This window comes from Zonotrichia leucophrys, chromosome 8, assembly GCF_028769735.1.
Source record: "Zonotrichia leucophrys gambelii isolate GWCS_2022_RI chromosome 8, RI_Zleu_2.0, whole genome shotgun sequence".
NCBI lineage: Eukaryota > Metazoa > Chordata > Aves > Passeriformes > Passerellidae > Zonotrichia > Zonotrichia leucophrys.
In genome coordinates, this window is record NC_088178.1 from 25,837,826 (window position 1) to 25,860,331 (window position 22,506).

The 22,506-nt window shown below is 42.1% G+C and overlaps 2 protein-coding genes across 4 annotated transcripts; both read right to left on the reverse strand.

The window, feature by feature from the left end:
* Positions 1-849: 849 nt before the first annotated feature.
* On the reverse strand, positions 850-15,199 carry NDC1 (NDC1 transmembrane nucleoporin). Its single transcript, XM_064719561.1, has 18 exons — positions 15,081-15,199; positions 14,643-14,763; positions 13,586-13,687; positions 13,244-13,418; positions 12,654-12,792; positions 11,130-11,238; positions 10,230-10,281; positions 9,596-9,728; positions 8,567-8,659; positions 7,236-7,317; positions 6,245-6,400; positions 4,938-5,192; positions 4,688-4,806; positions 4,411-4,461; positions 3,936-3,999; positions 2,995-3,095; positions 1,929-2,089; positions 850-1,103 (listed from the first exon to the last, which is right to left on the reverse strand). The coding sequence occupies exons 1-18, from the start codon at positions 15,120-15,122 to the stop codon at positions 1,040-1,042; spliced, it is 2,019 nt and encodes a 672-aa protein (XP_064575631.1). The 5' UTR covers positions 15,123-15,199; the 3' UTR covers positions 850-1,039.
* A 183-nt stretch (positions 15,200-15,382) lies between these two features.
* YIPF1 (Yip1 domain family member 1) lies at positions 15,383-21,893 on the reverse strand. 3 transcript variants are annotated; one of them, XM_064720165.1, is made up of 10 exons: positions 21,802-21,893; positions 21,596-21,669; positions 20,751-20,884; positions 20,050-20,130; positions 19,855-19,942; positions 19,608-19,724; positions 18,821-18,987; positions 17,757-17,939; positions 16,669-16,778; positions 15,383-15,857 (listed from the first exon to the last, which is right to left on the reverse strand). In XM_064720165.1, the coding sequence occupies exons 2-9, from the start codon at positions 21,624-21,626 to the stop codon at positions 16,674-16,676; spliced, it is 906 nt and encodes a 301-aa protein (XP_064576235.1). In that variant the 5' UTR covers positions 21,627-21,669; positions 21,802-21,893; the 3' UTR covers positions 15,383-15,857; positions 16,669-16,673. The 3 variants fall into 3 exon arrangements, with proteins under 3 accessions (XP_064576235.1, XP_064576234.1, XP_064576233.1); XM_064720164.1 differs by having other exon boundaries at positions 20,751-20,914; XM_064720163.1 differs by lacking the exon at positions 21,802-21,893 and having other exon boundaries at positions 20,751-20,914; positions 21,596-21,762.
* Between the last annotated feature and the right edge of the window lie 613 nt (positions 21,894-22,506).

Consider the following 22,506-nt stretch of genomic DNA (forward strand, 5'->3'; position numbering starts at 1 on the left):
CCATCCTCAAATCTTGGGTCCTCTGTTAAAAAACAGAAAAACAGCACAACAAAAACCATAGGATTAACAGCAATGAAGGAAAATTATAGTTTTGTTTCCTCTTATCAAACTAAATTCATTTGCAAGACCATTTAGCTTACTGTTCTCATCTTCACACATTTTCAAATATAGGTATCACAGTAACTGGAGTCTGTTTAAAAACTGAGTAGTTAATTTTCAAAATTTTTGATAAGTTTTCAGATAAAAAGCTTTTAAAAAATAGTGGTTTTCACCAGAATCTACCAATAATGTGTACCATTTTGAAAAATTTGGGTGTGCTGCAAACATCCTTTCTACCCCCAAACAGAAAGCTGTTGATCTAAACTTGAATTCCCAGTATCATTACTTGGGAGTTTTGCTAAATGCATTACAGTATCCTGTAAGTTCCTGTATAGATCAGAACTTGGTTTGCTAAGTCACCTTAAAGATAAAATCTGAGCTGCTCCCTTTCCAGGCAGTATTTGTGTGCTAATAATGCCTTTCTGCACACCCATTTTACTCTGAAGGAACATTTCCAGCTTACAGAGGAGCAGCATGTTTTATTCCTGGGCACATCTGTTTCCTACACTTTAACTCCACTCTTGATCTAGAAGTGTTATCAACTAAATTTATGAAGCACTTAAGCACTAAGTATCTACGTGAATCTCTCCTCAGCCCCTTAACAGAAGAGAGTAGGGAAAGAACACAGTGTGAAAAATAATGAAAGATCTGAGTGTCAAAATAACTCTGGCAATCTTAAATGTCATAGTCTTACCTAGAAAGAAGAACTGGCACTTTCTCATTTCTAAGTGATATTAAAAGAAAGCAAGATGAATTTTACAAGTTTTATTATACAAAAAGTGATCCAAAGCCATGAGTACTCTTCTAAAAGTTCTAAAAGTTTTGTTCTGTAACTTATACTTCCATATGCTTTTCCAAAAAGCCAATGTAAAAAGCCTCATTAGTCCCACTTTCTTCTTAGCAAGAGTCTTGAAAAAACCAACCATAGCTGCATCAAAATTTATTCTTTGTAGTCCAGGAATTGCTGAAGTCTTTTCTTATGTTCTGTAGACACTTGTACAGCACTAGAAACAAATGCAGAACATTTTATATTAGAAGTAATACAGCACAAAAATAAAGTCTCATGCCAAAATTGAGTGTACATTGAAATCAATTACACTGAAGCTAAATTTTAGGAAAAACCATCTATGTTCCACAGCAAAGAAGCATATTAACCCTTGAAACTGTCAATTCTTATCCTCAACAGCTTCTAAAAAATACCTATACCAGGAAACCTTGCCCATTTCCTTACCTCTAAACAGCAACTGATTCACTTGCAAGGATGGTTTAGGTAAGAAAGAATCTCCTCAAATGATCCCTCCTGTATACTGAGCACTTCTAAACTGAGGGACATTTCATCCCCAGAGGGAGAGATGGGCAGATACTACAGGAAGTTTCAGTCCCACATATTCTAAGGCCAAGTATGGAAGTTTGCCTGCTGGGAGAGTGGCTGAGGAAGAGCTGTTGGACAACCAGGCAGCAATGGAATTTCATTATTTGGACCCCTCATAGGATTTTCTCCCTGCAGAACAATTGCCTCTAGTTGATTTATCTTCTTTTCAGCAGCTCAGATTTATTAAACAAGTGGTATTCATGAACTGCTTCTAAAGAGTTCATGAAAAGTCACTAAGAAAAATTGCCCAGAAATCTATGAATAATAAATTTGAAGGGGGACCATATATCTACACAGGAACTTTTTAAGGTTCCACAAATCAAAAAAACCCTAAAATACCACATAATAATAATGAGCAGAAGGGATTTTTTTACCTAAATCTAGATTTTTCACAGGTCCTACAATAACATGAATTAAACTAAATTTAACAAGGAAGCAATCATGAGGAAGTTCTTACTTCAAGTGTTCTCCAAAGACAGTAGTTATCCTGTAGAGAGCTGTTTTCAGAGATGCTCTAAGTGCAAATCTTAGTGTTTTGTAGGATGTGTCCACCAGGCTCCCTGAAATCCGGGGAGGTTTGCTAGAAACATGTGGCAGTTTGAAATGTCTGTCTACGACCTGATGAGAAAAACAAACAGATTCCTGTCATCTGTTCAATTCTTTCATAAGGTAACTAGAGACATGTTTGTGTCAAATAAAGCAAAAACAAAGTGCAAGTTCAGAAATTCCACCAAGACACACAAAAATGTTTTGGAGGCTGAGCATTTCCCAGCCATCAACAGGAACCCAGAACCAAGTTCTGTGAAATTAGATTCTGAGTCTTTAGCTAAGAACATCACATGCTGCAGGAGAAGCACAGTTCTGTCCTGTATTATGACTTGTTTCTTTCACAAACAAGGGCATTGGCTTTCTTTCCCCCTGGTGCCTGTTCTTGGAAGAGATGACTTACACTGAAGAACTTTAATAACCTCTAAATTCTTTCCAAGAACCTCCATTAGGGCAGTGTGAAATGGTTATGTTAATAGGACATGGATAGCCTTGGAAATAAATCTGGATTTTTTAAAACACATTACACAAACATCAGTAATTTGAGAGTAGTGTCTCTCTATTAGCAGAGACACAGATTTTATCTCTTGAGATTTGCAATGTCTCCAAGTGCTCCACGTTGCACCAGGAACTGTGTGCAACAAATAAAGATTAAGTTCTAACTCTGCAAAAGATATTGTATTAGAATTGCTGCATCCCTGAAATAAACTCTTCAACTGAGCACACATTTCTTTAAAATTAAACATTGCATATTTTCTCCTTCCACATTTTAAAAACCAACAGGGTTTTTTTTATTCAGCTGTTTCATAGTGTACATAGTGGCAACCAGCTGTTTTGGTTAGATTAACTGCAGAAGAGCTGTTTAAGTGGCAGCAACTTCAATGTTATGACTACTCAGCAAGGTTATTATGTAAAATCAACAGGACTCCTCCTCCTCTCCTAAACTTGCCTTGCAGCAAGGAAAAGTTAAGTTTTACCTCCTGAAGAGTCAGTAGCGTGTTCAGGATAGCTGGCAGTGTAGTTTGGACAACTCCAAACTGGTCTTCAGTGAAGGAGGCTGCTACCAAGTGAGACAGACCTTTAAAAAAAGAAATTTGTTGTAATTCATGCTTCAAAAGGTGAGAAGCATAAACTTTGATACTGAAAATTATGGTGTTGCCTGAAGATTCCACCAATGTGCTGGAAATACCTCCAGACTTTTTGCTGCCAGCTGAAAGTCACCTCAGCTCTGGACCACTCACTGGTTTGACAGGTGTGTAATAGCTTGAGGTTGGTAAAGCAAGAGAGATTATATAAAAATTATGTGTGATTCCCATCTCCAGACACTACATTCCAAGCCATCACCTTCAATCTGACACAGCATGGCACACTGGCCCATAAAACACATCACCAAGGAAAATGATCAACTTTGCACAGTCAAATGCAATGGAAGATTCTGTCAATATCAGTGTTTACTCACAACTTTGAAAGAAACAATAAAAATCCAAAATGTAATTTCATACTGTCATTGTTCTTCTAATTCTCTGCAAACCATCCTTTTGTTTATTTGCTAAGTTATTATCTGAGTGCCTCCCTCAGCTCTCTGATAAACACAGACCCAGAGCCTTTAGTCAGAAAAGCTGTTGTAAAAAGGCATCATAAATCTGTCACTAGAAAAATGTAAAAGTGATACATGGGTTCACATGAGAGAGAAGCACCAGAAATCAAGTTTAGGAATCTGTACAGAACATAAAGTAAGAGATCTCACATGGGATCTCAAAACTAACAAGTGAATTACACTTTAGTCATGTTGGTGTCTGAAATGCAGTTGTGTTTTTATCAAAAGCATTTCAAATATTTTTATTGGTACATTTATAAAGCACAGAGCCCTGAGAGTTTTCCATGAACCAACAGAGTGGATCACCTGGAAAGCACTTACCTTCCAAAGCCCAGATGTGCATTTGGGCATCACAGAAGACAGCCTGGATGGAGGCTTCTGGGTGCTGACAAAGAAACCAAAGTGCTGTGAGTGCACTTTATAAATAATATTGCCAAACTTGCAGCTTTCAGAACAGACCTGCAAGGCCAACAGATCTTGGGAAATAGCCAGAAAAATCTGATCTAAAGTAGAATTATTTTTGGACAGAAGCTGCCCACAATGCTACAGCTGTAACTGAGGAAGGGAAAAAAGAGGATATACTAGCTAGTTTTCAAGGGCTAAGAACACTTTAAGTAAAATAGAGTTTCTAATCACATCACTTTAAAAAAACATTGTAATTCTTATTTTCTGCTGGTATGGGACAATCCTGCTGTGAAACCCACAGCAAGCAAGAAGGTGTACTTATGGAAAGCTTTAGATGAAAATACAGGTTTTAAAGCCATTATCTGTGTCCCAAACACAGGACCACCCTTACCTTGCTGAAGAAATACATTATCAACGCCCGTTTGGACAAGAAGTTTTTTATCTGAAAAGAAACAAAAGATTAAACATGTCATCTGTATTTATTTAAGGCATGCACAGTTGGCCCTTCTCAACCCTACCACCTTCACACAGCATAAAGGCATTGGGAGTGAAGGATTTGTGGTATATAAGCTAAGCAGAGAAGGAAGAATTCATTCCATAAAATGGAAAATCCTTCCAGAGAGGTATCATCTAAGCTGCACCCCCTATGCACTGAAATTTTACTCCACCTGTTCTTGCTTGTTCTGAAGCCATGTGTAAATAAATTTTGGCTGCACTGCCTCACTCCCAGTTCTTGCAGCAGAGAGCACAGGGGAGGGTTCATGGTGGGAACCATTCATTTGCTGATCTGCAAGAAAAAAAATACAGCATCTTCAGAAAAACTGATTGCTGGCACCTTAATCCTCACAATGCAGCTCTCCAATGTCAAGGCCACTACATTTATGGCTCTGAACTCAAGTGCTGTGGAAGAATCTCTACCTGAAACCGACGTCCACAGCTTTGGTCCCCTCCTCGTGACATGGGGACTTTGAACTGTTCCATGCCAAGGAGATTTTACATCCACAGCTCCCATCTTGTAACTTAAAGCAGGAGAGCTGAAAGGTGAACCAACATCAGAGCCAGGAGACATCTTCACAGGCATCAGGGATGGCTTAACCAGGGGAGACATGGAGGCTCTGAGAACAATGTTGGACCTCTGTGACTGGAATGATGTATCTTCTATCCCAGCAGCTCCTAGGGACAAAGAACACGCTGCATGAAGACAGCAGGCTGGCACAGTGACACAGGAGATGGCTTTCTTATTTGATTGCTATTTCAATAACAACTTGAAAGGACATGGTTAGCACTCTGGTCTTGCAAAGAAGTACACATCAACATAAGCACGGAGCATTTTCAAAGTTCAAGTTTTCATCGGCTTAAAACCAGCAAGTGATGAGAAAATAAATATAAAATATAAATATAAAAATAAATTTAAATAAATCTTGTGCATTTATTCATTTTACTCCTGCTAGCCAACATTACAACACCCTGATATCCATGTACATAAAGTGGGCACTTAGCATTAAGCACTAGAAAAAAGGCTGTCCATAGAAGAATGAAAAGCCATTCTGATTGGCATGTAAGAAAAGGCATGTCTGTCTGCAAATCCAAGGACCAGCAGCACGAGAAGAAATTCACCAGTGGCACACCAACAGTGCCTGCTGTTGCCAGGGCACTGCCTGCTAAGGGATTCCATTACCTGGCAGCCTCGTGCTAACACAGCTGTGCTGCCAGCAATGATGCCCAAGCCTGGCATGTAAAACACCCAAAATGCCTGGAGGCTGCTCACAGCTCAGGAGTCAGACTGGGCTTTCCCCACTCTACAGTGATATTAGCAAATCATACAAACATAAACAGAACATAATTTTATCATCTTAAACTAATCATAAGAGCAGTTGTGCAAATTCCAGAGCATCTCTTGGCAAGACTTAAATTCTCCCTGTGCTGTGTTGAACTTACTGAAACTGTGATAATCAGACTTTTTTTATTCATGCAAGTATGGAAAAAAAATACTGTATTGAACATAATATGCAAGTAAACAAACTGAGTAAACATGATAACTGCAAGTTTTCTAGCTATTTTGGGATTACTTCAACACAAATACCTAAGATTAATTGGGGGAGGATCTTTTTTGTCTGTATTTATTTGCAGAAATCCCTCATTTTCCTCATAAAATTTAATTGAGACTAAGGTATCTATTGCTACCTTCACGCTTTACAAACCTTTATGAGCACTTCCTCACATACCTGGAGTCTGTGGAGGTACTTTCAGCTCTCCCACTGGTGGCTTTGCTCTCCCATTTGCTGCTGCTGCTTCCTGCTGTGCAATCAGCCTCTGGGTCAGGTCACTGAGGAGACTCAGGCACTCCCGGGATATTGCAGTCCAGTTGTGTGGGTGCCCACCTGGCAGGGCACACAAAGAGCAGAGTTTAACCCAGCTGCTCCTCCCTGCATCCCTCTGACAGTGGCCATGTGCTCTCAGCAGGAGCCTCGCTGTCACAGTGTCACTCTGCTTCTAAAACGCCACAGGGCATTTCCACTGTGACAGCTTGTTTGTGCTGAGAGAAGATGAAAACATGGACAGATTCAATGGATAGCTCTAAAAAGAGCTCAGTGAAACCTGCTAAGCAAGCAGGCAACACAGGCAGTTCAGCCCATCAGAGCTGAAATCACTGAACAGCTAAAATGAACAAATACCACTGGTGATGTCAACACAGTTGTGAAGCAGTACAAACACTAGAATTCATGATAAAGTGCTGCAAAAAGTTCCTGAGGGCTTCTAAGCAGTTTTAATTGACCCCCTCTGCCATATCTGAGTACAGCAAAAGGACTGTGCACTAACTGAAGTTCAGCCAGTGTTTGCTCTCACAGCTGCAGTGGTGACTCAGTATTTGTACCTCATTTCCCCTCACTCACACACACCTCCACATTCAGCTCCCATACACATCTCTTAGGTTATCCAGTCTGGACTGTCTTACTGGTGCTGTGAAGTGGGCCCTGCTTTCAAAATCCTAAACCTCTATCTCCTCCTAGGTGTCATTAAATCCAACAGACACCACATCTGGTTGAGTTTAGCAGATGAAACAATATGAATATAAAATAATTAAGCAGCCTTTTGGAAAAGGCACCACAGGGAAGAAGCTTATGCAGCATACCTTGCAACACTACATAATTTCTAAGAGTGTTTGACTAATGATTTATAAAAAAGGAATCAACACAAAATAATTTTTATAATTACCTGGCTGACTGAGGCTAAAGACTTCCTGTCGTCGAACAGGAGAATACTGGGAAAGTAACATCAAGTCCTGTAAGGCTAAAAACTGCAAAGAAAGGAAAATATTTTAGTGCATGCAAAATGCACTGTATTTGCTTTAAAAATATGTAGTTATCCATCCAAAATCAATCCCAACCAAAGAATGAGTTCACACTGGCTAAAACCAGTCATGTAACACAAAGAGAATGGAGGCAAATCCCCAAAACCACCCTGGATGGGGCTGCAGAACTATTAAAAGCTTTAGTGATAGATCAATTCTCAGGAGTTCAAGAAGATCTAACACTTGTTTTATTCTAATAGGTTAGGCAGAAAGATATTAAGACACTAAAAAGTCTAAGAAAATAACTGTTTTTGCAAACTAGACCTCAACTACAGTTTTAGGGTCAGTGCCTTATGGGATCAACATATCACTGCTTTTTGTTGGGATTAAGCAATTCATGTGCCAAACTAAAAATAAACCAGATTTCTCACAATATTCAAACCTCTGTTATAAACTGGACATTTTAATGATATCTGAGATCATGTATTAGATTTCCTGTTCCTTTAATTGTTTGTGCTCAACTCTTCCCACCTATCCTCAGATAATGCAGCAAAGCTTAAAAAGGTCTTGCAGCCTATTGTATCTCCAGCCTTATCAGAAATCTGTAAAATCAGTACAGGTAGAATTTGCATGTGCAAGTGAAAATTCTTATCTTTATTTACATAATACATTTTAAATGAGGTCTCCAATTTCTAAGTGTTATAATCAGTAAGTCCTATTAATGTTTACCATAGACCAAAATTCCTCTTCTTTACTCACAGGTTTTAAGTAGTTTTTTACTATTGCCTTTTAGAAAAAAGAAACCCAACTTCCAAACATTTAAATATTAATATTTTCAATTTCAAGAGAGAACACACACATGTTCTCAAATATATGTTGCAGGGACAAGATGTTGAGAGTACAAAGGTTTGAGAAAACACCTGCTTATGTGACAAGACTTAAAGATGAGCTACAAAAACCTGAATGCCACTAAGCTGCTGGTTTTGCATCAATACACACCATGAGGTTTCTGCTGCACACAGATGTTACCTCTAACACAATGAATCTTCAGCTAACAGTAACAGCATGGTGAGCACCAGCAGATGTCACCACTAAACAAATTTTCATCATTAAATGCAACAGCCTGGGAGTGCTCTGAGGCAGCTCCTCAAGGAACTAACACCTCAGTGACCAGAAGTGGTACCTGGAGGATGTGACTGCATGAAAAACACCTTTTGAGCACACACCTGTCAGGGAGAGGCAGGAGTTCCATTACCTTTATAAGGAGGGGAGGATTGCTGTTCAGAATTTTAGGCAGGCACTGGTCTGTCTCCTGAGCAAACGTTGGTTGAATGGGAAAATGATGACTCTAAATATAAACATCAAAATTTATGTTATACAGAGGAAAGTACAAAAAAATCTTATGAAAGACCAGTAAACTGGCCTGGAATTTCTAACATAGAAACAAAAAGTTTACTCCTTTCATTTAAAATTGAAAAATCTTAGAAAATCCAGATATCTTCAAATTAATATGCTCATGTGGCTAATGTCACAATTTCCTGAATTTTCAGTTAACACTATGCAAATATTTAAAAGCAACTTTGGAAGTTATTTAGCTCATTCAGAAAAACAAAACCACGTGGATAAACAAATCTTTTCTCATCAGCCAAAAGGGCAAAGTGCATTTTGTACTTTCACAGATGGATGATTTCTTTTGTCTTCCACAGTTTTACAAGCAATACAGTAATTAGAGATGTTGACAAGGTGTTGTTATTATCCTTTGAGACAGGTTGCTCACACCTCAGAGCTGTTGTCATGCTTGACTCATTGTTGATCTTTTTTCAATGTAGTCACAACAACTACACCTTTCTAATTAAAGCTAATTAAACACCCCAGCAGCACTGTATTTGCCATTTCATTCCATGAGTACTTTGCACCAATACATTGACTCAGGATTTAAACCTTACTTTTTTTTTTTCCTTTTACCAAGAGTCTCATAGTGTTTTAATTTAAAAAAATTAAAATCAAGTTAGACGAACAATTTTTTCCTCTCTAAGGAAATATCTGGAAACAGAAGCAGAGGAGTAAGAGGAACAAAACATGAATTTTGTAAGGAGCACAGGTCTAGGGAAAAGTCAATTAATGCCAGGCCTCTCTTGACTATTCAGTTATCAGCTACTATCTGTAGTGCATGCTGTGAAAATTCCAGAATTATGAGTCATTTCCTAGCAGAACTGCTTTTGAAATGAAAGAATTATCTGTGCCACACTGGTGATGTAAGTGGAGCACTGTCACAAGCACTGACCTCTGTGGCATAGATTTTGAAGAGCAGCCAAGCAATGTACCAGGTCATCAGGAGGAACACACCACTCAGCCAGGTATGGTAAAACAAGGAGAGATCCAATAAGCCACTCAGAGTGTCAAGAGGATGTAATTTACTGCAGATAAAATAACCAAGAGGATATAGTATTTTAGTATTCTTATTAAGAATAATTTATGAAATTAGGGAAAATAAAGATGAATTAATCATGACTACAGTTTTAGCCAATTAACATATTAAGACTCCTGGTTTCTTATTTTAAAACTGACAATAGTCATTATAAAATAAGGATATTCCCCCTGCCCTCACTCCCTCCCAAAAAAACCACCATAGAAAATCAGATAAAACTCATAGATGCAATCTGGAGTGTCTACCCTTTCTAATACTTTAGACACTAACAGAAAAAAAAAATAAAAAGTGATTTCCTAATTACTATCTTAATGACAAGATGGTTCTTACAAGGGGATGCTGGTTCCTTTAGGATTCATTTCAGAAAATGCCAGAGCTCCCCACATTTTGTGTGGGGAGGCAAACAACTGAGTCCTGCTGCCAGGCTGCACTTCCTCAGCAAAGGAACCTCTCTAGAATATTCCAAATTTCCAGCACCATGTCCTCCTACCTGTCTGTATGAAGGCCCATCGTGGTACATATCCAAACCTTTGGGATGTAACCTAGGGGTTCAAAAAGAAACTCTGAAACAAATACAACACTACAAAACACACACACAGTAGGCAAAAAAAGGAGACAAAAATAGAATTTATGCAGAGACAAGAGACTGGTCTTCTAACTCACATGGACAAGGAAACAATCTGCCTTTGGGGTTATTGTGTTTCAAGAAACACAAAAAAGAGAATGAAAAAAGGCTTCAGGCTAGCAGCTGTACACTGAGAGATGTAGGCCTCCTCTTTTATTGCTGCTTCTCAGCAGTGAGTTAATTGTGTTTCCTCACTAACAAAAGAGGGTTAATAGTAATTTAATATTAATTTTCACTACAGCCCAGGCAGCAGCAAAGTGCTTTTAAAGACTTAATGGAATGTGATACAGAAACACCATACTTCTAATTCATCCCCTGATGTAAATAAAGGGATAATAGTTCTTGCATATTTTGACATCATTTAGGAGGATAATTACAACCCTAACAAAGAATTCCTGATTCTTACAAAGTCCAGTGCAATCATCTTCATCAGCACAGATTTTGTTTACCACAGACCAAACTCCATTTTCACATGGGAGGGAGCCATCCTGCCTCCCTCCAAATAATATACCTGAGATATATATAAATATATCCAAATAATATACCTGAGAGCAAAGCCAAAGTGCTGATCTTTGCCTAAAAAAATGCAACATTTCACATTACAGGGAAGTCCTGCCCACTGCTGGATGCCAGGCTCAGCTCTGGGACACCACAGCTCCACTCCCAGGCAATGGAAGCAGCAGTCCAAAGCCTGATGGATCAAAAAGTTTTCAAACACAGGAATTACAAATTTAAAAAAAATAAGAGAATTTCAGGAACCCTTACCAAAAAAGTAATATGTGACACAGAAGTTTCTAACAAAATAGAGTGATTCCACACAACTGTGTTTTATCAGGAGAGGCAAAGATCTTCTGAAACGTAAATACTTGTATTGCTAAAACCAAACAAAATAAATAGTTTAGTATTCCACATGCAGAATTAAACAATGAAACAGTTAATAAAAATAATACAACAAAAAAGGACAAGGTACTTGAAAGCCTGAAGTCTAGATCAATTAAAAACTTAATTTAAGGTAATTCTAGGTGTTAAATTTATTAATTAAGCTCCCAATCTTTCCTGACATTTTATAATAATTTCTAGTTCTTATCCAGTTTCCTGCTTATAGCAGTGAAAATCAAGAATGGGGTAGACTGACTCAATACACAAGGGAACAAACCAAAATAATCCTGTCTAATGCAAAATAAAGGAAAAAAAAGGGCATATTTAATCTACTAGATTTCATTTACATTCTAAAAGTTCAATTAAAATATAGGGAAAATTTAGACAAGCCTGAGTTCCAGAGTCAGTAATCCTCCAAGCAGCAAAACCAATGTAACACTGATGCTTTCCTCCAAATAAATAAACTATATGTTTCCAAATGACTGAAGCAACTCAGCTGACAAATGAAACCATGAAAATGAAACTATGAAAATGCAACCAAAGAGATTTATTTTTTTATTTTACTAGCTTGCATTAGGAAAAAAAAAAAAGGGGAAAAAAACCAAATACAAACAGAAAACCTAAAGAAACAACAACAAAAAAAGGAGAATTAACAATATTGAAATAGATTTTTTTCTAAATATTCTAACTACAACACTGCCAAAATGCTGCTTGGTTTGCTGATGAATGGTCAGCAAAATGCAGCACACATGTTTTCCTCCATAACACAACCAACCTTGGTGAAAGACATCTCTTGCCAAATTGTTTGGACTGTGTCACTCTGGGAATCAGGCAAAGTTAAAGGCTGCTGTGAGGCTGCAGCAACAGAAATATTTTTAAGGTGATGCTTCACACTGGTACAGATTTCTGCAGGACTCCTCCAGGGGAATTAATGGAATTTCAGTTTCCATAGTGCTACACACAAAAAAGCTTTGGATGTTGAGCTCTAAGCCAGATTTAATGTGTTATTTAGACTTGAACTGAAGGGTTTGGTTTTTTTTAACTGTCAAGATTTTCAGCTTTTAGGTGACCCTTGTTGTCAGTTCCTGAAATTGATACCCAGTTTGTGCACATTGTCTTTTTTTCCTGTAGTTCACCTGCCACCTCAGCCAGCTTTGAACAGGCATCAGAGGGTGTAGGGTAAATGTTAAAGAGTCACAGCATCCCAATTTCTGTGTTCATTTAAAAGGAGCTGAGCAGCAGGAGCAGGATGAACACTGCTGGCATTTAAAGCTGGGTGCACACTTCATCTATCAGTGACAGCAGCTGCACACAGGCAGCTCCTGCTGCCACACTCATAAATTATCCAGGCTTTTCTGAGCACTGTTTCACTCATACATGTCCTTCTACAAAGATGCTTAAAGCTCTCACCTGTATGATTGGAAATGGCAAATAATTCATGTTGTTAATAAGAAAGAAAAGGCTGTAGCTGTATCCCAAGAAAGCTCCAGAAAGCAGAAAGAAGAGGTGATACTCATTTAGGCACATCTGAGGAACAGCATCTTCTAGGCTAAAATAGAAAACTTAGAATCAATTCTGAGTTCACAACAAAAACCTTAGGAAACTCAAATCAGAAGTTTGATTTTGCTGATCTATACATCTGATGATACCTCATCAAGTTTTTTGTTAAGTAGGAATCCCACCACCTGTTTTTGTAATTTATGCATTGAACATACACCATTAACCACAAGACCAGGAGTTAGCTCAAGTGACAACCAACTTGTCATCAAGAATGAAGAATCCATTAAGAATCCTGGAAATTTAGTTTTTCTGGTCCAGTTCTCTGTGCACTGTAACATTTACAAAGGGGAGCATTTTTTGTTCTTTGATAAAGAAAATCAACATATAAGAGTTGGGTTTTTAGAATACCCAAATTCTTGGGATTCTCTTTGAAAGAAACTATCAGTAGATACATTTTACAATAAAAGTTTTGTTTATCTTTGACACACACACACAGTTACCTTTCTGAAGGTGTGCAGGACACAGCAAGAAACTGGAACCTCCCTTTTGTCATGACTGTAGCACACCAAGCAACCAGCATTCCCATGATAGCATGAACAAAGGAATGGATCACTTGCTGAGGGTGAATAATTTTTCCTATCAGTGCTAATCGAGAGCATGGTATTGATGGCACCACTGTAAATAAAAGCAGAAAAATCATTTTTATTTCTTACCAATAAAATCTTTCATTAAAATAAAAAAGAGAAAAACCCCCACCATTGTCAGAATCAGTCACTAAATTATAAATGATCATGCTATTTAATTTAGGTATCAAAGACAGTTCAATAATTCACACAACCCACCTGCATAAAATTCAACGTTGAAGATGCTTATTACTATTATCACCACAGACATCAGGAAGATACAAAAGATGACATAAGAAGTATACAAATCATTGAAAGACTCTAAAAAAATAAAAATATTATTGTTCAGAAAATTGCAATAACACAGCAGCAATGCAGTAAGTAACAGAAAAGAGCACTTAAGCAATGGAAAATAATCCACTGAAATGCTTAAAGGGGAGTAATGGTCAATGGACATTCTAATCCCACATGAGGTCTGCCCAGCTACACAACATTTCTGCACAAAAGCAAATTTAAACTTCATAGAAACTATTTGACACCCTTATAACTGGTTTTCTTATAAGTCAACACTCAGAAGTTTGTTTAAAAAAAAAAACCAAAACATTAAACTGTGGCTCAAATATCACATTTCCATTCATTTAAGAAAAGCTGCAGCCATCCAGCCACACCAAAAAGAGAAGAAATTTCTTACAGAGTGGTTCTTTGAGCTTTTCTATTTTCAAGGGAGGAAGTCAATTCTCTCTGCCTGGAGCAGCTCAATGATCACAGGCATCGAGCTTCCAGCTAAACATCTCTCAATTTTCACTGCAGGCACTCAGGGGGAGTTATTCTCACCATGCACGGTGCCTGCTTCAGGAATTTCTCTTAGGATTCAGCGCAGCACAGAGAAAAGTGAAGCTGTTTATGGGAACAGCAGCTGCACAGGGTGGAAGGGGAAGTGTGTCCAAGGACTCAGAACAGACAACTAAAGCACTTAACCTGCTGGGTTTTTTTTAAATTCTGTGAGGGATAGACTCACATGAAATTGCAACACTTATTCCCACCTAGGGTGGACGGTGGCTGCTGCAGCTGTAACACAGAAACATTTCAGAGGCCAAAGACTATTCGAAACGTAAGTGTAACACGATGCCACCGTCAGTTCCCGTTATCTGGGACTGAACACAATACAACAGAGTGTAAGAAAAAAAAACAAAACAAAAAACCCCAAAAAACCAAGAAAAAAACAGAAAAACAAACACGAGAGAGCAAAACCAGGAGGACGCGGCCGGGCACCTACTGGAGATCCAGCGCACCGGGTGGAACGGGTCGAGGCCGCTGAGCACGATGAAGGCCGCGGTGCAGAGGGGCAGCAGCAGCACGGACCAGGTCACGGCGGCGGCCACTCGCCAGCCCAGAACCTGCGGGGACACAGCGTGAGGGACCGGGACCCGCCAACCCAGCTCCTGCACGGTGACAACGGGAGGGGGAGCCGGGACCCGCCAACCCAGCGACTGCATGGTGACAATGGGAGGGACCGGGAGGGGGACCGGGACCCGCCAGCGCAGCGCCTGAGGGGAGCGCACGGTGAGGGGAGCGAAGCTCACCCCCCAGAACCTGAGGGGAGACACAGTGAGGAGGCCGGGGACCGACACCATCCGCCAGCCCAGCGCCTGCGGGGAGCATAGAGCCGGGACCGGGGGGAATGAGCCCGAGGGAGCGCAGCCTGAGGACCGACCTGCCGGAGCAGCGCCCGCTGCCCGCCCGCCGCCCCCTCCATGGCCGCGGCCCGGCCGCCCGTTCAAAGCCGCCGCCCAACGGCCCCACGTGCCGGACCCGCGACACTTCCGCCGCGCGCCCAGGCGGCAGCCAATGGGAGGGCGCGCACGCCCGCTCCCCGGGAGTGCGGAGTGACGTCACTCGCCGTGGAAACTACAATTCCCGGCGTCCCCCGCGCGGCTATGGCGGCCTGAGGCCTCCTCTGTGTCTAAGGGGACAGAATGCAGCCCGGGCGGCGAGGAAAGGAATTGTCACAGTAGCTCACGTTACGTCTGTTTATTTACACTTTGAAAGCCTCATTGGCGGCACAGACCCACCTCAAAGGAGGTCCAGTCCTGTCACAACACCAGGCCTTGGACCAAACCCTCCCCACAGCTCCAGAGCGTTAAGATGCTTTGTGCACAAAAAGTACAAATCACATCGCCTTCAGAAGGCTTTATTCAGAAGCAAAACAGTGGGGCGAGGATAGAATTAAAGAAAAACAAAACAACCCCCCCAAAAAGCGAAAACAAAACATAAAATAATCCCAACCAAACAAAAGCAACTCCTTTCTGCTCTAGACAGGGATCACTGGTTCACTCTCCCCCTGGAACATGGAGATGTCCGTATGTCCATGGGACATCGCTGTCCATCCTGCTGCAAAATGCATCCCTTGTCCTTGACATTTCCAAGGTCTTCAGTGAAAAAATAATCTAAAATAGAACTACTGTCTAGATGGAGAAACTGGTGCTGTCATCTGAAAGAAACAAATAACTCCAGTGAATATTTCAGCTCCTCACCAGAGGACACAATAGGGCACATATTTAAGTCTCAATACTAAAATCCATTACTGTCATATTGATTCTTATTAGGCATCTGGAATGAAAAAACTGATTTTGCAGGAGAAAAAGCCACTAAAATTGACTTGCATGACTGGATTGTGTAATTTTTAATGTGCCTTTCACTGGGCACATTTGGCTATTTTTCATATTATTTATCTTACATCTAATATAGCTTCTATTCAAAAAATATCCAGGTTTTCACAATCGCACTTGTGGCTGGTGTACTTGGAGTGGCCTGGCTATTAGGCTGTTCCTGGACCTCCTCCAGAGAATTATCCAACAGAATTCAAATGTCATCTGCTGCTGGCAGCAGTCCTGGATGCCAGGAAGCAAATGCTCAAAGCCATCCCAGAGAAGGAATGCAGTGCAGAGGGATGGATGGCTCAGCTCTGAGTCAGCCCTGCCCAGAGCCTACACAGATGTCCCCACACAGGGCTGCTGCTCTGAAACACTGTCTCAAACATCAAGGGGGGAAAAACCCAATCTGCTTTTTGTATTAAAAGGAAAGAAAAACTGGAGTCTAACAGTTTATTGCTTAAGTTTCACTTAAAATTCAAATAAATGCTTTGGAGTTTTTGTAAAGGGTTAATAAATTTTATTTATATATAGACCCTATTTAGCAAAATTAGTCTGTTAAATCCCTTTCCATTCAACCACAGTGATGGGGAAAAGTTTCAGGATGTCTGTGATGACTGCAGAAAAAGGAAGTGTAGACAGGGTTCTCACCTTATTTAGTGACTCTTTGTTATTACTGTTGTTCCATTGTGAGCAGGAATAATAGGTGCAGGAATAATAGGCGCAGAAATCTCCAGTTCAGGGGCATCAAAAAAGTATGCCTACATTATCAGAGAAAAAAAATTATTTAGAGAGAAACATACAGTGCTGCCTCATCCAAGCTCTTTCTTTCCACACCCATCAAACACAGATACACAGATCCATCTACTCTGGAAGCTGTGGAAACTGAGGCCTGGTGACACTCTTCTACCCACTGCAATAAGGAAACAAATAATTGAAGTGTTCATTCTGTATTTCAGTGGCCTCAGGATTTTTTGTTTTCTAACACTTACTTGTGTATGAAAACAAATCTGCTAAAACTCCTAAGCCCACACTTCATAGTGAACATTTAATCCTTCTAAAGGACTAAGCATAGTACTCATTGGAATAGAGTGCAACTGGATACTATAAAGATTAAGGCTTTGCTGGTACTATGATGAATTGGACTCAATGATCCTGATGGGTACCCTCCAAATTGGAGATATTCTATGACTCCATAATTGATTATTGAATTTATTACCAGCACTGTCCAGGTCACACTGACATCAATTTTTGCTACATTTAAAATAACTTCAATTTTTACATTGGAGGTTTGTTGCATATTTTATGAAAAATCCTTTTGCCAGGATCTTTTCTCCTGAGAAGCTGAGCAACTTCAGCTTCTCCATGTTTTGCTGCTTTGGAATGTGATCTGGAGAACTGTTTACCCAGCATGTGAAATTGTTTTTACTTGATGACGAATGACAGCCACCTGTGTCGAGGCTGTGAGCAGTCACAAGATTTTATTATCATTCCTTTCTAGCCTTCTGATGAAATTCTTTCTTCTACAGTATAGTTTTAATATAATATATATCAGAAAATAATAAATTAGCCTTCTGAAACATGAAGTCAGATCCTCATCTCTTCCCTTGTCCTGGGACCCCTGCGAACACCACCACAGAGGTTCTCTCCTGTAACCAGCCAATCCTTCCTTCCCTGTCCCATAACACCACCTGTCCTAGGAAAGGAGAGATCAGGGAAAAGGACTGGCAGTGTCCCACCAAGCATCCAACAGCCAGCAGGGCGTGCAGCAGCAGGATGGTGGCCACGGTGGCCACGGCGACGCGGCGGTTGTCGTCGCGGACGGCGGGCCAGAAGGTCATCACCAGCACGGAGCCCGAGAGGCACAGCGAGAACACCATCAGCACCCAGCGCACCACCTTCTGGGGGATGATCCACAAGATCTGCAAAAGGCAGCAGAAGGCTTGCAAGAGGCTGGCAGAGAGGCTGTGTGTTCTGTGACACCACTGTCACTTCTGTTTGTGCACAAATGAACTCGTGCCTAAATCTGACACATCTCTTACTGGAGGAAAGGGTAAGAGCAGTGATGAGCTTCACTCCCAGACACAACACAGGTGAACCCCAAGTTATGCCACTCCCTCCAAGGCCTGTCCTGTTGCAGACATCTTTTATGGAAAATCCTTTCCTTAGGATTTTAACTCCTGAGAAGCTGAGAGGCCTCAGGAACAAAATGTAAACATTGATTATCTGCTGCTGTGGAATGCAACAGGTGCATCTGTGATTGGCCCATCTTGTATGTTTAATGGCCAATCACAGTCAGCTGGCTTGGACACAGAGCCCGAGCCACAAACCTTTGTTATCATTCTTTGCTATTCTATTCTTAGCTAGCCTTCTGATGAAATCCTTTCTTCTACTCTTTTAGTATAGTTTTAATGTAATATATATCAAAAAATAATAAATCAAGCCTTCTGAAACATGGAGTCAGATCCTCATCTCTTCCCTCATCCAAGAACACCATCACACTGTCCCCAGCCAGGGAAACTTGTCCTTGTAGCATCTGTTCCCTGGGGACACAAACATCCTGATTCCCAAGGCTGCCTGCCAGGCTCACCAGCAGCACCTTGCTTGGTTTGGCTGCCTCTGGGGAAATGATGTGTCCTGGGCTTTTTCAGCACCCACAAGACACCTTTACACTAGACAAGCCTCAAGAAAAAGAGCAAAAGATTTTCCCAGTCTCCAAAATTTCAACAAATATCACCAATATTATAAGAAACAGCAAACTTTCTCAGGCAGGACAGTGAGAGGGGCACTCAGCCATACGTACCGCTGTGGGAATGTAAACGAAGAGGGAGTAGCCATACACACACACTATCTCCAGGAAGGAGTAGGAGACAATGTTCATGACTTTACTGTTCCTCCACATCAGGAATCCCCAGAGAGCGAGGGGAACAAGCCAAGCATATGCATAAATCGTTGTAGCTGCTATGGACACTGGAAACACAACAAAGGGTTTCATGTTCTACTTTGAATCCTGCCAGAATCAAAGGTGTAGAAGCATTCAGCATGAAAACGAGAAAGCTACCTGTGAAGATGCTTCCAAAAGATGAAGTTTGAATTATTAATAAACTGAGGACTTTGCATTTATATCTAGTTTACACCCAGTACTCTGCCAGCACTTCAAGTAGGTGATGTCAGTGATAATCTGATCTGGTAATTTTCTGCCCTAGGCCTGCTGGTTCCTGGGAGGCCACAGATCCAGGAAGGCCCCCACCAAAGCACCAGAGTGCCCAGTGCTGGGCTTTCACTCTCTGTACAAGGAGACATCCACTAAGGCTGGAAAATAACTAATTACTCCTGCTTGCTCTTCTAAATCCCTGAAACTAGCCTATGTTCTGAAGAAACAGGGTTCTGCCAGTCACAGCCCATTTTAAAGGCTTCTTTCACATGTCTAAAAATTTAAAAACACCAATCAATCAAAAGACTAAAGTGTTAAATCAAAGCCATGACCTGGTTTGATATTACTTCATTTGCACATTAAAAAAATACACCAAAAAACAAAACAAAAAAACACCCACCAAAAAAACTAACCCCACAAATGACTACTTACAAACCTTTTCTAAACTCAGGCACGTAGTGGTACGTTGGTTTGCCCAGATGGATGAAGAAATTTGAGAGATTGCCACTAACAGCAATGGTGAACACGAGTGTAGCACATATCCAAAATGGACCTTAAAAGGAAAAAAAAAAAAAAAATCAATAGCACCTCCTCTGCTGTCTTGCTTTCTAGACCAGCAAGTAAAATGTAATACAGACTCAAAATATTTAGCACAGAAGTAACTTCTCCCACCTCACACCTACCATAAAGGTCGGGATTGCTGCGGATATACAGCCTTACAAAGTTCTTCCCAGGGACTGGGAACACTGATCCTTTGATTCTGTCCAGGACCTAAGAAACATAAGGATTTGTCTGACTGACAGTGCAAGAAGGAAAAAAAACCTCAGTGGATAAGGCATAATTCAGACAACAGTTCTCCTCTGGAGCAGAGTATTAACCTGGTATGTGTCCACATCGAAGAAGGTCTGGTAGTACTCAAAAGTCCAGAAAGGGGCACTTTTCTTCTGTCCTGCAAGCAGCTGGATGGTGGGAAAGGCAACATGGAAAGCGTTACAAGCACACAATTTATGCATTACTAACTCATTTACACAGTAGTCACATGATTTTGTTACCCAAACTGAAAACAAACACAACAGGGCAGGATTATGTAATGGTTTCCCTCTTCCCCTCCAACAGCTGCAGACAGCCAGTCTCTTATCTCCCTGCAGGCAGAACCACGGCCTGAGTTGTAAAGAGCAGCCTGCTACTGCCTGCTGCCACATCATCTGGAACACACACCCTCACCACCACGACAAGTTCCTTCTGCTGTCAGAACCACAGAACGGCCTGTGATTGAAGGGACCTTAAAGATCATCTCACTCCACCCCCCTGCCATGGGCAGGGACACCTTCCACGATCCCAGGTTGCTCCAAGACTGGCCTTAAACACTTCCATGGGTGGGACACGCACAGCTTCTCTAGGCAACCTGTGCCAACACCTCACCACCCTCACAGGAGAGAACTTCTTCCCATAACCAATCTAAACATCTTCTCTTTTAGTCTCAACCCATCCCCCTTGTCCTGTTCTCTACATGCTCTTGTAAGAAGAAGTCTCTCTCCATCTTTCTCACAGGCCTCCACCACAGCGGTGAGAGCATTACCTCTGTTTTATCGGAGTCATCAGTGCCCAATAACTCATCATCCTCTTCCCTCCCTGGCTCCTGCAGGTGGCTGTGCTGATTCTTGGGGATTTCGACTGGCTCGTCGATGCTTATGGTGGTGGCATCAGGATTTGCTGCAAGCAAATTAGCTGCATCGTCAAACTCTGCAAATAAGTACATTACAAGACAGGTGATGATCAAGACACTAAAATTTTTGTTCTCATGGCTCAAATAAACGCATAAAAACCCTGAGACAGACTAACCACTAGTTTAGGCACGTTGGGTATGATCTGTTTCCTAAAGTCCAAACTGACACGGGTCAAACTGAACATTTAGTCAGTGGATAAAGTGTGAGTTTGCTTTTCCTGCCAGTCTGCCTGCAGGATGTGACACAGGCAGGACTGGAGCCTGCCTTCCTGCCCTGCCAACAGCCCCGGCCCAGGGCCAGCAGGTCTCTGCAGGGCAAGGGAGAGCTGCCTCCTAGAGAAACGGGTACTTTTAATATTCTCCAAAAACTGACGTGAAATTTTTAATGAAGAATTAAAGAAGTCTGAAACCGGGGCCTTCTGCAAGTTACAGAGTGCTCTGCCCCCTTCCAGCTGTCGCTACCGCAAAGGATTTCAGTCCACGACTTCCGTCAACACCGGTTACATTTTTTATCTGGCCAGCAGCACAATTCCATCTCAGAAAACTCTGGATCCCTGACCGCATCCTGATCGCACAAACAACACTCCCAGGACGTTTTTATTCCACGAACGCTCAGGGACGCTCCCAGAGCCTCCAGCTCCTGACGGCTCCCCCAGCCGGGCCCAGCCCCGCGTCCGCACCTGCCACATCGCCTTTACCTTGGAATTTGAGGTCGTCCGCCGTCGCCATTCATCCGCCGGGACGAGGATCAGCTCCCCGGGGCTCGACCCTCCTGCAAGAGGACAGGGTGGCGCTGGGGCTGGGGCGGGTGCGGTCCCCGCCCTGTGTCAGCGCTGCTGTGCCCCGCGGATGCGCCCCCCGAGCCCCGCACCCGCCCGGGCCCCGGGCCGGGCACCCCACACACCTCGGCACCGCCGCAGCCACCGCTCCGCTCCCTTAAAGGCGCCGCCACCGCCGCGCGACCCCGGCCAATCAGCGGCGCCGCTGAGCCCCTCTGCCCCCGCCCCTCTGGGAGCAACAGCCCCGCCGGTGACGCAACTGGCACTGACCAATCAGAGCCCGCGCGGCGCTTCCGCGTGCGTGCCCGCCCGCCCCCTTAAAGGGCCCGCGGCAGCCCGAGCGCGGTGGCGGCTGCTGTCTGTGAGGGAACATAGCGGGGCTGTGCGTGATTGTGCCCTTGTACAGCTGTTACAGACGTACACTGCGTGTTCTGGTAAATGAGAGTTTTACCAGAGAAACACAGAACGGTTCGGGTTGGAAGGAACATTAAAGCTCCTCTCATTTTAGCTCCTTGCCATGGCACGGACACCTCCCACCAGAACGGGTTGGTCCCAGCCCGTCCAGCCTGGCCTGGGACACTCCCAGGGATGGTGCAGCCACAGCTTCTCTGGGCACCTTGTGCCAGGGTCTCACCACCCGCACAGGAGAGAATTTCTTCGTACCTACTCTAAACCTGCCCTCTGATGGTTTGCAGCCATTCCCCCTTGTCCTGTCACTGCTGCCTTTCTCAATGGCCTCTCTCCATTTGTCTTGTCTCCCTTCAGGTGCTGGAAGGCCAAAGTCAGGTCACCACAAAGCCTTCTCTTCTCCAGGCTGAACAGTCCCAACT

Excerpts from the sequence above, each read along its gene's own strand:
- NDC1 (XM_064719561.1), bottom strand. The coding sequence starts at position 15,122 with ATGGAGGGGGCGGCGGGCGGGCAGCGGGCGCTGCTCCGGCAG. Across the intron at positions 11,239-12,653 it reads TGCCATTTCCAATCATACAG|CAATACAAGTATTTACGTTT; the intron begins GTGAGAGCTTTA and ends GTTTGGTTTTAG. Across the intron at positions 1,104-1,928 it reads GTCTTTGGAGAACACTTGAA|TGCTGTACAAGTGTCTACAG; the intron begins GTAAGAACTTCC and ends ATTTGTTTCTAG.
- YIPF1 (XM_064720164.1), bottom strand. The coding sequence starts at position 21,626 with ATGGCGACGGCGGACGACCTCAAATTCCAAG. Across the intron at positions 19,725-19,854 it reads CAGCAATCCCGACCTTTATG|GTCCATTTTGGATATGTGCT; the intron begins GTAGGTGTGAGG and ends TTTCCTTTTAAG. Across the intron at positions 17,940-18,820 it reads TCGTTTACATTCCCACAGCG|ATCTTGTGGATCATCCCCCA; the intron begins GTACGTATGGCT and ends TGCCTTTTGCAG.